This window comes from Eschrichtius robustus, chromosome 12 (genome assembly GCF_028021215.1).
Source record: "Eschrichtius robustus isolate mEscRob2 chromosome 12, mEscRob2.pri, whole genome shotgun sequence".
Classification (NCBI taxonomy): domain Eukaryota; kingdom Metazoa; phylum Chordata; class Mammalia; order Artiodactyla; family Eschrichtiidae; genus Eschrichtius; species Eschrichtius robustus.
In genome coordinates, this window is record NC_090835.1 from 75,898,292 (window position 1) to 75,916,987 (window position 18,696).

At 41.6% G+C, this 18,696-nt stretch overlaps 1 protein-coding gene across 3 annotated transcripts in view; it reads left to right on the forward strand.

Annotated features, from left to right (window-relative positions):
- BICRAL (BICRA like chromatin remodeling complex associated protein) overlaps nt 1-18,696 on the forward strand; it is an 81,627-nt gene that overhangs the window by 47,462 nt on the left and 15,469 nt on the right. For all 3 annotated transcript variants that reach the window (XM_068558426.1, XM_068558428.1, XM_068558427.1), the window contains exons 2-5: nt 795-840; nt 1,254-1,302; nt 1,391-1,459; nt 4,625-6,304. In XM_068558426.1, coding sequence (XP_068414527.1) covers nt 800-840; nt 1,254-1,302; nt 1,391-1,459; nt 4,625-6,304 — 1,839 coding nt within the window. In that variant the 5' untranslated portion in view covers nt 795-799. The remainder of the gene's footprint in view (nt 1-794; nt 841-1,253; nt 1,303-1,390; nt 1,460-4,624; nt 6,305-18,696) is intronic.

The window sequence follows — 18,696 nt, forward strand, 5'->3', positions numbered from 1 at the left end:
GGGGAGAACTGCTCTTGGAATTTATACAGTTGTTATTGTTTCAGCCAGAGCACAGTGATTGCGCTGGTTAAGCTGGATGCTATCGATGGCAGGGGAGAGAGGGAGATTTGGGCTTGGAGCTGGGGTGAATTTGGCGTTGAGGGTTTCTACTTTAAAGATTCCAGTGTTGGGATGCAGATTGTTTGGAACTGAACAGTTGGCGTTAACTGCTGCAGAGGGAGGAACTTGGGACCTTCAGGGCAGAGCCTGTCGCAGTACTGTCTGGGGCGATGGTGCCTCTTCTGTCTCAAAAAGTAGGGACAACTGACTTTTCTGTTTTCCTGAAGATGGCCAAAATATGGCTAGAAATCCAGATTGCTCACCAGGTTTGGAAATATCCAGTCACAAAATTCAAAGACCTCTGTATGCATGAGATTTTTTTCTAAAACAAAAATACGATTTCTCCTCTTGTTCACTGTGTACATTTTGAGGAAGTTACTGTTCATGGTTTACCGCCCCTTTGAGGAATCTGTGTGTGAGTGGTTGCTGCCAACTATCCTTGATTTGTCTAGATTGCTTTTTGACTTGTACGTTAAGGATTTGTGTTCAATAAAAACAATTTAAATTGAACACTTCATCTCTTGAATGACCACAAAAATTTAAAAATCATATTCATAATAAGCAATTAGAGGGAAAACTCACATGAATTAATTATTTGTCTAGGAAAGTATAAGGTATATTTTTGTGTTGCATTGATGCTACTGGCTTTAATCTGCTTTGCTGAAACAGTGCTTTCTTATTCCTTTTCTTTATAGTTGTCATGGATGATGATGATGACTCGTGTCTCCTTGATCTTATTGGGTAAGATGCTCATTCCAAAATAAGGGTAAATCAAATGTGTGAGGTTTGCTGTACTAAAACAACCTAATAAGCATATTAAAACCAAGTGGGTTTTTTAAATAAAGATTAAATAATCATCATAGATATAGTAGGGAGACAAAGTGACATGGATTAACATAGGGGTCATAATTAGGTAATCCTTTATTAAATTTATTTTATAAAAAATCCTAGGAGGCAGAAATGAGTGATAATAGGAAATGGAATATCAAAATGAAACAAAACAAAACCAACAAAAAAACTACTAATAGTTTTAAAACAGGGAGAGGATTTTACTCAAACTAATACATCATTTTCTTTTTCCCCTGTAAAAATGAACCCTAAATATAAGTAATGTATTTATTTGCTGTTTTCTCTTTTTGGCTGTTGTTTTCTAGAGACCCACAGGCATTGAACTATTTTCTACATGGACCTAGTAATAAATCGGTAAGTAATACTCAGACCATCATAGGCATACATTTTGTTTCTTCTTTAGAGTCAAAGTGATCACTTTTTTGAATTTGTACTTTTGCAGAGCAATGAGGACTTGACTAATGCAGGATATTCTGCAGCCAATTCAAATTCAATTTTCGCCAACTCTAGTGTGAGTATTGGAAACTGAATGCAATGATCAGATGTTTCTGTCTCATTGATGCCTAGTGAATTGAAGCTTTGATTGACTTTGTATCATGATGGGAATCCCTACTTTGTCTTTTGTAATTGACACAAGAGGAAAATCTATTGAATTTTGTTGACATTTTCTACTTTTAACTTAGTCTATTAAGATTTTTACTTTGCCATTTTCCTAAGCTTTCAACTTTCTTTCTAAAATGCCTCAGAAATGTTATAGCCTGAGAAACTTATATTAGGGTCTTTTGAATGTTGTTACATAAGCTTTAAAAAAAATCATTCTGTATTGTGGTTACTTTCTAATCATTTTCATCTTAAACAAGGAGAAAGATCTTAGTAGCTGACACCTATTGAGCGTTCAGTATGTTCTTGGCACTAAGAGCTTAACATATATTAACCTTGTTAACCCTTACAATAATTCCGTGAAGTAGGTTCTATTATTATCCATATTTAAAGATGAGAGAACTAAAGGTTGGTATTTACCCAGTGTTACACAGCCAGGAGTCGCAAGCTAGGAATCGAACCCAGGCCACCAGGTTCCAGGGCGCAGATTCTTAAGCTCTAGGAACATCTAGACAAGAAATCTGCCTGGAAACTCTATCCGGATTGCTGTGTTTAAGCCTATGTTACTTTAATCTTTTCAACTGCTTTGTTCTACCATGGATGGTAGTCCAGAGTCCGACCACCCAAGTTTGAATCCTTGCTCTGCCACTTACTAGCTTTATAACCTTGCATCTATCACTAAATCTCTAAGACTCAGTTTCCTTATTTGTGAATCCAGGAGAATGATAAATCTACCTCATAGGGTGGTTAAGATGAATGGACTAGTCCATGGAAATCAGTTGGTACAGTGCTCAGTTAATGTCAACTGATCGTCATCATCAGGGTCTTTAGTTTCTTCATCCATAAAATGGAATAGTATTCAGAAAGTCCTTGGGGATGCACAATTCTTTAAAGTATTTGAGTGTGTGTAAAGTATGTCAGATCATAACATGCAAGACTCCTCCACATGCTAGGGGTGGCTTTAAAGTCACAACACTGATTTCCTGTAAAGCTTATGAATCAGTAGCAATTCTGAAATTCATTTTGAGTGGGCAATAACTGCATGTGATGCCATTAAACCCATAAAGTAGATATTGAGCCTGTTTCCCAACACTAATGATTTTTACTTACCAGCTCTCCCACTTCCACGTAAGTATTAATTCTAACTCTTCAGGCTGCTTCATTCAGGGTGTATTTATTGTAAACCTGAGTTGCATCATGTCAGTAAAACATTTTAAAAGCTTTTAAAAATATGGAATTTTAAACCTATGGTCTGTTAATTTGTGCATTGTAAAAACATTAAACTGTGTACCACCACTCAGGAGATAATCCACTGTTGCCTTGATATTTCTCTGCAAAAGCAAACAAACCTCCTTGCTTTCAGTTGCTTTTTCCCACTTCCTTTCAAATGACTGTTCAAGTCCTAAGGTGGTGTCCACCTAACTGAGGCCACATCAGTCTCGTTTCAACTGTTGATTGGGTGTCAAGTGAACTAGTCTTGGCTTTTCTACCTGGGTCTTCCCATCATCTAGCCCCCAACACACCTTATTAGCCTAGGGCTGAGAATCCCTATAGTTTTGAAAGTTGGACTATTCATTCTTTTTTTTTTTTTTTTTTTTTTTTTTTGGCTGTGCCATGCAGCTTATGGATCTTAGTTCCCCAACCAGGGATTGAACCCAGGCCCTGGCAGCTAAAGCGCCAAGTTCTAACCACTGGACCCCCAAGGAATTCCCTGGACTGTTTTCTTTCTTTTTTTAATTTTTATTTATTTATTACTTTTGGCTGTGTTGGGTCTTCGTTGCTGCGCACGGGCTTTCTCTAGTTGTGGCAAGTGGGGGCTACTCTTCGTTGCGGTGCGCGGGCTTCTCATTGCAGTGGCTTCTCTTTTCGCGGAGCATGAGCTCTAGGTGCGTGGGCTTCAGTAGTTGCGGCGCGTGGGCTCAGTAGTTGTGGCATATGGGCTTAGTTGCTCCGCGGCATGTGAGATCTTCCCAGACCAGGGATCAAACTTGTGTCCCCTGCATTGGCAGGCAGATTCTTAACCACTGCACCACCAGGGAAGTCCTGGACTGTTTATACTTGATTGATCTATTTTTAATTTTTTTCTTCATCTTTTTTAAATTTTTAATTGTGTTAAAAATATATATAACAACAAATTTAGCATCTTAACCATTTTAAGTGTACAGTTCAGTAGTGTTAAGGATATTCACATTGTCTTCACCTTATGTTAAATAACTATTGATTCCATTTTTTTTTTCTTTTATAATTTTGACATATCCCATGATAAACTGCTGGCCAGCAGCGTGTCTCTTATTTATCAGTGACTGTGTTCAGTTCCCTTCATTTGCCTGTGTTGTTGTCTCTAGTTGGAATGCCCAGTCCTTGAGGACTCGTTGTGGACAGACACAAACGCACAAGTGCGCGCTTGACAAATGTTGACCAACTTTTACTCTTGAATAGGACATTGAAATGGTTTTTAAAGCATCATAATAAGCTGATAACTTCTAAGAAATCAAATAACTATTCACTCATTTCATATGGGAAGCTTGTTTTTATCCAGGCCGATTTTGCCTGGAGTGGGGCAGGTTAGAACTAGGGGAGTTCCGAGAAACCTTAAAAGTCAAGGCTGGATCTGGGATACCTTCTGGACCTCTAGTAGAACCACACTCGGAACTCTCAAAACTCACGTCTACTCCTGTGGTACAAAAAACTAGACACCGCTGTGTCCTGGATACGCACATACCCTAGGCTGAGTCCCACTCAAGCTTTGGACTTGGGAGCAATCCTGAAAAAATTAAGCCATGCCACTATCTAAAAAATAAAGCTAAACTCCAGGTAGTCATGAGTATATTGGCATTATTGATCTGTTTCCTATAAAATAATTTATCAGAGCAGTGAATGCATATACTTACAAAAACAACATTAAACATCATTACTAAGGAAATCAAGTATCAGAATAAGGTGAGCAGTTTGGAGAGTTGTGCCTGAAAAGCAGACTGTTATGCTTTATTCATATTCAAAAGTGAGATTAGTTTTTTGTTTAAGAATCTCTTTCCAAGGTTAGATATGCCATGTAACATCCTGCTTATTTTTTTAGAATGCTGATCCTAAGTCATCCCTCAAAGCTGTAAGCAGCCAGCTTGGAGAAGGGCCCAGTGATGGACTGCCACTTTCAAGTAGCCTTCAGTTTCTTGAAGATGAACTTGAGTCTTCTTCTCTTCCTGATCTCAGTGAGGACCAACCTTTCGACATTCTTCAGAAATCCTTGCAGGAGGCCAATATCACTGAACAGACATTGGCAGAAGAGGCATATCTGGATGCCAGTATAGGTTCAAGCCAACAGTTTGCACAAGCTCAGCTTCATCCCTCTTCATCAGCATCCTTTACTCAGGCTTCTAATATTTCTAATTACTCAGGTCAGACGCTGCAGCCTATAGGGGTGACTCATGTGCCTGTTGGCACATCGTTTGCAAGCAATACAGTGGGTGTGCACCATGGCTTTATGCACCACGTGGGGATCAGTGTGCCCAGCCAGCATTTGTCTAATAGCAGTCAGATTAGTGGTTCTGGTCAAATACAGTTAATTGGGTCATTTGGTAATCAACCTTCCATGATGACTATTAATAACCTAGATGGATCTCAAATCATACTAAAGGGTAGTGGGCAACAAGCCCCATCAAATGTGAGTGGAGGGCTTCTGGTTCACAGACAGACTCCTAATGGCAACTCCTTGTTTGGGAACTCCAGTTCCAGTCCAGTAGCACAGCCTGTTACCGTTCCGTTTAATAGCACAAATTTCCAAACATCTTTACCTGTGCATAACATCATCATACAAAGGGGTCTTACACCAAATTCAAATAAAGTCCCAATTAATATCCAGCCAAAGCCTATCCAGATGGGTCAGCAAAACACATACAATGTGAACAATTTGGGAATACAGCAGCACCATGTTCAGCCAGGGATCTCGTTCGCCTCTGCGAGCTCACCCCAGGGCTCAGTGGTTGGTCCGCACATGTCGGTGAACATTGTAAACCAACAGAACACAAGGAAACCAGTCACCTCGCAGGCCGTGAGCAGCGCTGGGGGCAGTATCGTTATTCATTCTCCCATGGGCCAGCCTCACACACCCCAGAGTCAGTTCCTCATACCTACAAGCCTTTCCGTCAGTTCCAACTCGGTACACCACGTCCAGACCATAAATGGGCAACTTCTTCAGACTCAACCCTCTCAGCTCGTTTCTGGCCAAGTGACCTCAGAGCATGTCATGTTGAACAGAAACTCTTCCAACATGCTCAGGACCAACCAACCATATTCTGGACAGATGCTGAACAACCAGAATACCGCCGTCCAGTTAGTGTCTGGGCAGACGTTCGCCGCCTCTGGAAGTCCAGTGATAGTCAATCATGCCTCTCCTCAGATCGTTGGTGGGCAGATGCCCTTGCAGCAGGCATCGCCAACCGTCTTGCACCTGTCCCCTGGGCAGAGCAGTGTCTCCCAAGGAAGACCTGGCTTCGCCACCATGCCCTCGGTGACAAGCATGTCAGGACCTAGTCGGTTCCCTGTTGTCAGCTCATCCAGCACTGCCCATCCTAGTCTTGGGGCTGCGGTTCAGTCTGGTGCATCAGGATCAAACTTTACGGGAGATCAGCTGACCCAGCCAAACAGGACTCCAGTACCGGTCAGTGTGTCCCATCGTCTTCCAGTTCCTTCTTCCAAATCTACTAGCACCTTCAGTAACACACCTGGAGCAGGAAGCCAGCAACAGTTCTTCTGTCAGGTAATATTAAAAAACAAATGATAATATCAAACAAATGTTTGGATGATTACGGAATGGAAGAGTGGAATGAGTATCTGATAGAATATAATTTTCATCCTAGGCTCCCAATTTATTATCTTAAGATGTTCAATTTACGATTGATTGCCTTTTTTCTCCTTAACTAAAATGTTTTATCCAGGATAGTGTTGTGGTTTAGAGTGGAGACTCAGGGGTTTGAATCTAAGCTTAATGACGTGGAGCAAGTCTTACCTTAACTAACCTCTCTAGAGGTTAAGTTTTTTCATCAGTAAAGTGGACATAATAATACTACCATCCCATGGAATTATTGGGAGAATTAAATGAGATAATCTATATAAAGCACTTAGCATAGTCCCTGGCAAATGACAAATACTTAATAAGAGCCAATATTAAGACATATACTTGATGGAATGTATTATAGGCATTTAAAAGGAAAGCTTGTTTTGGATGGACTGGGTAGAGAAGTCACGGCTGTTTCCTGGGTGCCAACTGGAAAGGCTCAGGGACCCAGTGAGACTCAGCAGTGGGTAACTGGCCTGCACAGAGGGATGCATATGGAGGGAGGGATCCAGGGCAATGGATTTGACCAAGTACCTGAGCCTACTCTTACCAGAGCATTGTGCCGGTAAATGACTGTGGGCAATCTGTAAAACCATGTAAGGATTATGTTTCTGAAAAGCATTTCAAAGGGTCATCAGCTTTGGTCCTTCACCCCATCTGCCGATCTTTGAACTCCTCTGGCTTTTGGTTCTCACTCATTCTTAGCATGTTCTGTAGTTCCAGCTCCATTCCACTCCCCCACCAACCCCCTGCCAGTGGGCTACCCTCCTTACTCCTCCATTTTCCCTGCCTTTCTTCTCCACATTTAGAAGAATTCAAAAACTTCTCTCTACCATGTATATCAATATTTTTAAAACTGTATACCTTTGACTTAGTAATTCCACCTAGAATCCTAAGGAAACAAAGATTATTTATGATCAAGGCTGTTCATTGTATTACTTTTGGTGTCAAAGGTGTGTGTGTGTCTTTGTGTTTTGAAATAATGTCAGGCTTATAGAAAAGTTAAAGTTTCAAGACTAGTGTAAAGAATTCTCATATACCCTTCCCCAAGATTCCCCAGATGTTAACTTTTTACCCCATTTGTTTTATCCTTCTCTCTCTCTTTCACACACACACACACATACACACACAAACACACACACACACACACACATAGTTTTGAGAGTAAATTGCAGGCATGATGCCTCTTGACTCCTACATACTTCAGACTTCAGTGTGTATCTCTTAAGAACAGGGACATTCCACTACATAACCACAGTACAGTCATCAAAACCAAGAAAAACAGCATTATTACAATATTATCATCTAATCTACAGACCTTATTCTGATTTAGTCCATTTTCCCAATAATGTCCCTTACAGCAAGAGAGAATACATTATATTTTGTTTTGTTTTTATGGTCTAGGATCCAACCCAGGATCACTGCCTAATTCTGTTGTCATGTCTTTAAATCGGAAACAGGTTTTTTCTTTCTTTCTTTCTTTTTTTTAATTTTTGGCCACACCGCGTGGCATGCAGGATCTTATTTCCCCAACCAGGGATTGAACCCGCGCCCCCTGCGATGGAAGCGTGGAGTCTTAACCACTGGACCGCCAGGGAAGTCCTGGAAACAGTTTCTTCATCTTGCTGTCTTTCATTACCGTGATTTTTTTTTATTTATTTATTTATTTATTTATTTATTTATTTATTTATTTATTTATTTTTGGCTGTGTTGGGTCTTCGTTGCTGCACGCGGGCTTTCTCTATTTGCGGCAAGTGGGGGGCTACTCTTCGTTGCGGTGCGCAGGCTTCTCATTATGGTGGCTTCTCTTGCTGGGGAGCACGGGCTCTAGGCGTGTGGGCTTCAGTAGTTGTGGCACATGGGCTCAGTAGTTGTGGCTCTCGGGCTCTAGAGCACAGGCTCAGTAGTTGTGGCGCACGGGCTTAGTTGCTCCGCGGCATGTGGGATCTTCCCGGACCAGGGCTCGAACCCGTGACCCCTGCCTTGGCAGGCGGATTCTTAACCACTGTGCCACCAGGGAAGCCCAACCTTGATTTTTTTGAAAAGTCAAACCAATTGTTTTGTAGAGTGTCCCTCAATTTGGGTTTCTCTGATGTTTCCTCATGATTAGATTCAGATTATACATTTTTGGTAGGATTGCCACAGAGGTGACGGATGTGTCCTCACGATGTGAACTTGTCGCATTCCTGGTGATGTTAACTTTGAACACTTGCTTAAGATGGTGTCTGCTTCATGTGGTGTCTGATGCATAGTTAATAAGTTTCTTTGGGGAGTTACATTGAGATTATGTAGATATCCAATTTCTTGTCAAACTTGAACACACTAGTTTAAGCTTTCATTGATAATTCCTGACTGAATCAGTTATTACTAAATCAGCTGTTACTGTGACAGTCACCAAATAGAGACTTTCTAATTCCATTGTTTATTCTACATTAATTGTTGGCATTCTACTCTAAGGAAGAGTTTTTCTGTCTCCCCCTTTTACTTATGCCAATATGGACTCATAGATTCTTATTTTATTTAATGGGTTAAAAATTGTTACAATCATTTATTTTGATGCTCAAATTGATTTGATGCCATTGGGCACCCCTCCAAATTGGCTGCTGGTCCTTCTGACATGTTTCCATCGTGCTTTGAGCACTTCCTTTAATTTCTGGCAAAACATGATGTTCCACGTTCGTCTTTCACTTTCCCTGCCCCTGCGCTGGAATCAACCACTTAAGGGACCTTGTTCCTTCTAGTGGAGAACCATATTTAGAAGCCAAGATCTGAGCACTACATATTCATTGCTACTGAGGTTGTCTCAGCTGGGACTTATATGTATTTACACATACACAACATCTATAGCTGTCTGTCTATCTATAATAAAAACCATGAGTTCATACTGATACTTTCAATTCTAATCCAGTACCACCAGGTTCATTATTCAAGTCTCCTTTTCCATATTTGTAGCTCTCTTTTCTAACAGTGAGAAAGCCTGCCCCACAATATATTTGCTTATTTGCCCAATCCTACAAAACAAAGAAAATAGTTTTAGAATTGCTAATTCATAGCACTGTGAAAAACAAACCTACTTCAGACTTCAGTATTGGTTTACATTCTGTCTTTAGCCTAAAGGTGTATAGTCAAAATACTGTGTTCAACACCCGAAAATACCACAACATTGTAAATCAACTATACTCCAATAAAAATTAAAAAAAAAAAAATACTGTGTTCAAAAGTTACTAGAGTTAGTACTTTTTTTTCCCTCCCTTGGTATGGTTATGCTATTCTTTTGAACTATACTTTTGCTTGTTTCTGTTTGTGTTTCATTTTAGAATTATTTTCCCACTACCCTTGTTGATTTTATCTGTTTAATTTCTTTTGAATGAGTGAACCATTAGCATGGTCCCAAAAGTCAGGGCTATGCAGAAAGTGTGCCGGGCAGTCTACCTCCTCGCTGGCCTTTCTCCCTGCTCCCACCCCTCCCTCCATCCTTTCCTGCCAGTTCTCATCCATCCCCTATTTTCAGCAATCTCATTAGTTTCTCCTTTATTTATCCTCTGTTTTTTTTCACACAGATAAGCAGATACATGTATATTTTCTTATTTCCGTACATGTATATTTTGTTATTTCCCCTCCTTTCTTACTCAAATATAGCATACTATAGATAGATATTCTTCTATACTTTGGTTGCAAAAAAGTTTTCTAAACCCAATATAATAATTCTCCAATAGTAGGAGGATTATTGGATATAATGAAGTATTATGTAGCCATTTTAAATGTTTTTGAAAAATAATTAAAGATTTGGGGGAAGGCTTACAAAGTCATTTTAAGTGTACATTTAAATGTGAAATATTTAAAATGTACATTTAACTGTAAAATATTTAATAAGCAATTTGTTTTCTCTTTTAGAAAAATGATGAAAGACAATATGGTAAACTAGAAAATAGAAAACCCTCTTGCTTACAAAACATCCAGAAACTTGATTAGGAGAAAATGCACTGCTCCCTTAACAGCAGTTCTCTGGGTGGTGGAATTACAGATACTCTTGTTTTCTTCTAGTTTTAAAAACTTACCCCACATAGAGGAGGTGATACCTGGACAGCATTTATCAACATATTGATGCATTTTTCAAAAATAAGTAAAACATGCTATTGGTAATCATTAGAAACAGTTCCAAAATAGTTTAGAATGAAAAGTAAGTCTTCCTCTTCCAGAGGCCGCCACTGTTTCTAGGTTCTTTCTCTTCCCCCAGATATGTCCTCTGCGTATACACACAAACGTCACATATATATTTATCTCTGCAACACACCATACCTGTTTTTACTTAATAATAGAACTTGAGGATTACTTTATATCTATATATATTGATCTGCTTTATGTTTACTATAATCAATTATACATAATCAGCCACAGCATGGTCATTTCCTTTCTTTTTCTTTTTTTTTTTTCAATAATGCTTCAGTGAGGGGAAAAAAAAATCTGTCTTTCTGACTCCCCAAAGTTTCAACTATCCAAAGGTAACAAGAAGCCTATACCGGCAGCTCCAAAGTAATTTTTGTGACTTTTAATGCCAAAGAGTATTGGGAACTAGATCAGTTGCATTATGTCCCGTGTGTTCTGCTGCAGGTTTTCCAGAGCAATTAAAGCATCAGGTATTTTGGAGTAGGGAAGACACAGCCTTGGAGGCAACGCAAGTTGGAAAAATAGTGTTGAGGTGTCATCTAACATTTAAACTCCTAGGACATCCAGAGACATTTACAGTGACTCTTTTACTTCATAATTTCTGTATAAATTACTTTATAGAACATTGTAATGAACAAAAATACCATTATCAGGGGCCTTCAGTGTTTATCTATTTGGAGAAATTTAATATGTCAAGTTTTGATACTATAAAGCATTAATATTAGAGAACAATGAGTTTTAAATATAAACTTTATTTTTGGTATAGATAATACACTTATTTGGTTCAGAATTCAAAAGGTACAGAAAGGTGTATACTACAGTGAAAAATTTCCTTCCTCCTGTTCCCCAGGCACGCAGTTGCCTGCAGGCAACCAATGTAACCAGCTTCTTGAAGAGTGAACTTAAGTCCCTGCCCCACATTTTCCATTATGAAAACTTTCAGAACCACAGAAAAGTTGGAAGAGCACCTTGAACCTATTCACCTAGATTCACCAGTTGTTTATGTTTTGCAACATTTGCTCTGTGTGTGTCTCTGTGTGCCTCTCTCTCTCTACACACACACACAAACACACACACACACACACACACACACACTCTCTCTTTTCTCTGAACCTTTTGAAAGTAAGTTGCAAATGGTATGACCCTTGACCCCTAAATTCTTCAGCAGGTATCTCCCAAGAACAAAGACCTTCTTCAACACAATCTCAGTATTACTATCACCCCCAAGAAATTTAACATTAACATAATAACATTATATCAAATTTCTTCCGGTTGACCCAGTAATGTCCTTTATGACAATGCCTCACTCTAGAAAGCAGAGAACACTGATTTCATTTATTGTCACATCTCTTTAGGCTACAGCAGCCTGGATCAGTTGTCTCGTAGGGTGGCCCTCAGTGTGTCGTCTGATTGTTTCCTCATGATTAGATTCTGGCTGAATGGTTGGCACATAATGTTGATTTTTCCCATTATGGGTGATTCCAATGTGATCACTTGGTTACGGTGGCCCCCTGCCAGGTTTCTCCTCGAGGTATTCAAAGGTATCTTGTTCCCATATAAGGAAGAAATGATCTCTAGGATGGTGCTTTGGGACCACGTGACCCTCCTGTTTCCCGGCCTCTCACCCAGTGATTTGACTCCATTGGTATATATTGCATTAGTGGTTGCAAAATGATTTTCTAGTTATATTATCCTATCTACTGTTATTGACGGATTTTTCCATAAAAAAGAGCTTTTTCTTCTCACATTGTGTGTGTGTGTAACACTATGAAATCATAGGGTTTTTTTTGCATTAATTTAAAAACTTTATTACAGGGAATTTTAAACATGAACAAAAGTAGACAAGTTAGTGTAATGAGCCCCCATGCTCAATCAGCTCCAGTGCTTACCAGCTCATGGCTATTCCCGTTTCATCCATACCCCACTCAGTCTCCCCTGCCCAGTATTACTCTGCAACTAAACCAGACATATAAATTCATCTGTAATTTTTTAGTGTATATCTCCAAAAGGCCATGTATTCTCTTTAAAGTTAACGTTGCAATTTATTGCTTTCATTATTCTTTTTGATGCTTATATTGTCCCAAGTTTGGTCAGTGGAGGCCTACTTAAGCTGACTTATACACTTCTGACACATCCCCACCTCCTTTTTTTTTTTTTTTTTTTTTAACATCTTTATTGGAGTATAATTGCTTTACCCCACCTCCTTTGAGCACTTTGAAGCACAAGATATTGTAGGCATGTCTTGTGATTACCTTGCCACAGACCTAGAATCAGCCATTTCTCTAAGGAGCCCTGTGAATTTAAATCTCTTAATGCAGAGAGTCATTTACAGGATTTAAACTTTCTTTTAAATGGATTAATATTTCAAAAGTTAGTGATAAAGAAGGCAGTTTGCAAGAGTTTAGCCTATCAAACAAAAGTAAACAAATTATTTTAAGTGCAAATCTCTTTAGATCACTAAAAGTTTTAGTAGATTTTAAATTCCTTGAGAGCAGCACCTACCAGGTGCTTTGCGGTGCTTTGCAGTGTGAGATTTCCAAAGCGATTACCACTGAAGTCTCCAGCCTGCTCTGCCCCTCCCTAATTCCTTTCCCCATCCAGCTCAGCCTGCCTACCTTACTGTGGAGCCACTGTATTTTCAGACGCCCAGACTTCATAATCTAGACGTTCTTGTTTTTTCTCTTCCTCTGTACCTTTAATAAGTTACCAAATCCTACAAATTCTTCTTTGAATGTCTTATATCCATTCTTCCCAATAATAATGAAAATAATGATCATATTGTTAACAACTGGTACATGCAGGGGCTATCTGTATTATTTCTAATCCTTACCTTGGGGCTACAAGTAGCATTACTGTTCCCATTTCACAGTCAAGGAGATGGAGGTTCAGAGCATGGGCAAATTGCTGTAAAGGCAGACTTCACCAGCTAGCTGTCTCTACCACACTGCTTCTCATTTCTCTCTTTTCTACATCTATACCCTGAGCTAGACTTTAAGAGGGACAGCAGTATAATGGGGAAAACAAGAGTTGGAATAGGAGTCAGAGCTCACTTGCAGGTCCTCCTCTGCCAGTGACTGGTTTTGTGATCTAAGTTCATATCTTACATTCTGAGCCCTAGTTTTCTCTTGAAAATGAGGAACCCTAGCAATGCAATAGAACCATCTGGGGAGCTTTGTAAAAATATGGATGCTTGGGCCTCACCTTCATAAATTTTGATTCTAAAGTGCAAACGAGGAAGAATGGACCACTGGGTAGATGTTTTCCAAGGCCCATTTGTACTGTAATTAGACAGCTGTGACAGTTGTCTGGGTGATTAATCTGCCTTCAGACTCTCCCTAAAGTCTGGCTTCCACCACATTTATCTTCCTAAAACATTTGCTTGGTGACCTGAACCAAATCATCTGGGAGCCTCCCATTGCACAGGAGAAAGTACCAACCCCCAGCCTGGCCGCTAAGGTTCTCAAGCTGAACTGCTCCAGGTTAGCCAGGCAGAACCCGTCATGGCTCCCTGAACAGGCCAGACTCATCATGAGCCTCAAGCCTTTGCTGATGGGTATTCACTGAATGTCCTTTCCTATCTGGCCTAGATGCTTCTCCTCCCTCAGGGCACCCAAAGCACCTAAAAGAATGAAGCCTTTTTCGGACCCTCCACTGATCTCCCCTCTGCACTTTTTATTTATACTGCCCACCAGGTACAATATTTCCTTCATTGATTCATTCATTCAACAGTGTATCAGTAGCTGCCGGGGCCAGCCCTGGGCCAAGTCCCAGGGATGCAACAGTCTTTTGCAGGGCAGGAGGCAGCAGATAAGCCGACAGCCACAAGACAGCATTCTAAGTGCTCTGGTGGAAGCAGCCCAGGGCACCAGGCTCCGAAAAGGAGCCTCTCACCAAGATGGGATGGTTTGAGCAGGTTTCCACGAAATAGTGGTTTCTGACTGAGCCCTACTATGGGAGAAGGAAGTTATCCAGCAAGAGAGGGTCTGAGTAAAGAATGTTCAGGCAGTGGAATCAGCAAGTGTAAAGCCTTGCAGAGAGAAGAGAATGTGGTTCTGCAGGGGAAGGAAAACAAGTTCAAGTGAGATGTGAAGATTTAGGTGGGAAAGGTAAGCGAGCCCTAAGTGCTACAGGACCCTGATGCCGGGCTCAGGAGCCAGTGTCGTAATGTAAGCATGAAATAGTGCAGACCCACTTGAGCCTAGTGGCAGAAGAAATGGCGAGAAGTGAATGGATTTGAGGCAGGTTAGATAGAACTTTTGATTGATTGGCTATAGTGGAGGAATAAGGGTGACACAGAAGTTTCTGGCAGTGACACCCAGGTTCACCGAAATAGAGAACATGGGAAGAAATGATTTGAAGGGAAGTTCTAAGTTCAATTTAGGTTGTTTGTCAAGGGTGAGGTACCTTTGGGACAACCAAGTTGTATGGGCAACAGCTACCTGTGCTGAAGCAGAGAGTGAAATGTGAGCTGAAGTGGGATTGACCAGCATGTATATCGTGATGGAAGCGGTGGGAGTGGATGAAATGGATCAGGAAGAGTGTGTCAGTAGAGAGGAGGAGCAGCCAGGAGAGAGCCCCAAAACACCAAAACACTTAGGGGATGGACACAGAAAGAGGGGTCCGCAGGTAAGACTCAGAATATTCCAGAGAGGAGGCATAAAACCCATAGGGCTCAGCATTTTGGAAGCTAAGAAAGGAAAATGAGGCAGGCGGGAGGGATGGTGTGCACAGAGTGGAGTGTTGCTGGGAAGTGGGTGGAAGTCAGGATGGGAATGTTTCTGACACATGTAGCAACAAGGAGGCAGTTGTTGACCTTGGTAAGATTTGTTTCCATGGAGTGATATGTGCAGAAGCCAGACTGCAATAGATTAAGGGGAGTAGGGGGGTGTGGTGATAAGCACAGACAACTTCCAGAAAAATGCCAGTAACTGACACTGCAGTAGCTCCACGGATGTGTGGAGTCAGGGTGTGGTTTTTATAAGATATGGGAAAGGCTTGAGCTCTTTTCCAAGCTCATGGGAAGGAGAAGGACATGAATTCCAGAACGTTGGTGGGATTCTTTGTATAAAAGCATTGGGGGATGCTTCTTCCACTCTAACAGAGAAGCGGGAAGGGATGAATGGGGTTGCAGGTGATGTCGTAGCTTTGGTGGTAGAAAGTTGAATGAATTCTCACCTGGCTTACAGGTTTGAAGGTAATGAAATAGACTTCAGTGGAAAATAAGCAAGGAGCTGGCCAGGGGAAAAAGAGGATTGCTGGTCATGCATGAGGGCCTGAGGTCGGACACCATAATATGGTACACTGTGTTTGGGTGGGCCTGGTTGTTTTCTGGATGGTGAACTTTCAGAGGGCAAAGACTGTGTGTGGTATCCTTCAGCTGCCTTCTCTGTGATTACCATGGTGCTGTGTATACAGTGAACACCCAAATGTCTTAGTCAAGGTACTTCGGGCTGCAACTGTCTAGAAACTCACCCTAACACATTTAGCAAAAAGGAGAATGTCTCGTGTAGTGTAGCTTCTTTATAAGAGTCAGAACCAGGCTCTCTGCTCTTCCCTTGGCCTCTTCAAGATAGCATGGCCTCACCTCTCTCCTTCATGGTCCTCTCTCACTCTTCCAAGCATTTAACAGAAACTGGCAAAAACAAAACAAAAACAAAACAAACAAACAAAAAAACAAAAACAGACTGGCAAGTGCAGTGGTTTCCAAAACTTAGCAATGCATCAGAATCAACTGGAGAGCTTTTTTAATTTATAGATTCCTAAGCCCCACATTGGATTTCTGAATCGATCTTTGTGGATGGAACCCAGAAACTTTGTCTTTCAGATGCTCCCCCACGTGATCTTGATGCAGTTAGGCTATAAACCTGCATTTGAGAACCGGGGCCCTTAGGTATCCCTCCCCCTCCCCCAATTCTCAGTTCCAAGGAGAGAGAGTCTGATTGGCCCACCCGTGGTTCAGTCATCCTTGACCAGAGGAGCCAGTTGTGGGCAACATGAGGAAGTGGCCACACGGGGCCTCTTTACGGAGCTCTGTACGTATAGAGCTGATGATCTATATGGAGCCTTTGTTCAACTTAGGAAAAAGTGCCCCTCTCAGCCAAAATAGTAAAAAGCACCCCTCTGGGTAGAGAAGCTGCTCACTGGCAGGCTTGGCACTTTTCCATGGGAAGAAAAGGTGCTCGTTCCCTGGATTCTAGCTCTTAGTGCCCTCTAGCAGGTAACAGACCTTTGTGTGTCCAACTGTGCTGGCTCCAACCCATTTCTATGGCAGTGGGGCAATTCCCAGAGGAGACTGTGGGCTGGGAAGATCACAGATGGCCTCCCGCACTCAGCAAATGCCTGTCGGTTGATGAATATCATCTTGCTAGTTTGTCGTTGGCTTCTTACGAAGTGTACCACAGAGGGGGATAGGGATATATTATTGAGTATTCTGATTCATTGGTGGATTTCTGTACATTCACGTGGTATCAAGATAATGCAGGGTCTAAAGAGTTAAAATTGTACATTGATATGAGCAGAGTTCTTGGAGCCAAGTTCTCAACAAAATATCCTTAAATAGCTTCTCTATTTGTGAAGAAAATATATTTCAAGAGCAAGTCTTCTCTAAGAGGGACTTCCCTGGTGGCGCAGTGGATACGACTCCATGCTCCCAACGCAGGGGGCCCAGGTTCGATCCCTGTTCAGGGAACTAGATCCCACACGCATGCCGCAACCAAGAGTTCAAATGCCGCAACTAAGAAGCCTGCCTGCCTCAACTAAGACTCGGCGCAATAAATAAATACAAATGTTAAAAAGTCTTCTCTAAGAGTTCAGAAAAAAAAAACCCTGAATGGTATATTTTATTTCTGGAAAAGACTGTCATTTCGGGGGCAACCTAAATTTGGGGGGAATGAGAGAAAGTTGCTGGCTCCTGGGCAGGGGCATTGGATTAGGAGGAAGTACAGACCCCTATGACTTAATGCCGCAGTGGAATTCACTCACTTATTTTCATTTAACAATGATTTACTGTGTGCTCACCATGGTGTCAGGCCCTCTTCTGGTGCTGGGGATACAGCAGTGAACCAGACACACAAAAGTCCTGCCCTGAAATCAGGGGACTGGGAGTGACCAGTGACCAGCGAACGTCTGGGAACAGAGGAGATCCCTCGGGCAGCAGAGCTTTCCAAACATACAGACCTAGTGAATGGAGGAGATTCCGGTGGGGACACCAAACCAAGTTCCCAGTGGATTACAAGTCTACCACCACCCTGGCCCTACCCGCCCCGCCCAACCTCTGTGTTACCCTCACAGCATAAGAGGTGGGGAGATCATTCCAGTCCCAAGGGGAGGGACACAGTGAGGGGTACTGGCAGTAGCTGAAAGATGAAAATGCACTGATGCCAGTGTTCATCCCCCACATGGGTGGGCAAGGGGACTGTAAAACACTTACACCAAAACCTGCTCAGGACTTCCCTGGTGGCGCAGTGGTTAAGAATCCGCCTGCCAACGCAGGGGACACGGGTTCGAGCCCTGGTCCGGGAAGATCCCACATGCCTCGGAGCAACTAAGCGTGTGCACCACAACTACTGAGCCTGCACTCTAGAGCCCACGAGCCACAACTACTGAGCCCACGTGCCACAACTACTGAAGCCCACGCGCCTGGAGCCCGTGCTTCGCAACAAGAGAAGCCACCACGATGAGAAACCCGCACATCGCAACAGAGTAGCCCCTGCTCGCTGCACCTAGAGAAAGACCACCTTGCAGCCAAAAAAAACAAAAAACAAAAAACCTGTTCAAACAAGAGGTGTCAAAAAAAAAAAAAAAAAGAGGTGTCCCTACAGTTAGTAACCTTGTTTTCGGACACAACAGTACTTTATACCCTTAAATGATGGCAATTTTTCAAGCTTTGACATTAGATTAGATTATTCAGAGTATTTTTTTTTCCTCTTTACTCTTACGTATTATGAAAAAACACATAGAAAAATACAGAAAACATGAATGTACAGTTAACAAATAATTATAAAGCAAATACCCATGCATGTAACCACTCAAGAAATAGATTATCAGTACCCCAGAAAGTACCCCCTTCATGTACCTTCCTAACCTAGCCCCTCTCCTGACTTTTATGGTGATTTCTTCCTTGCTGTTCTTATAGTTTTACTACTTAT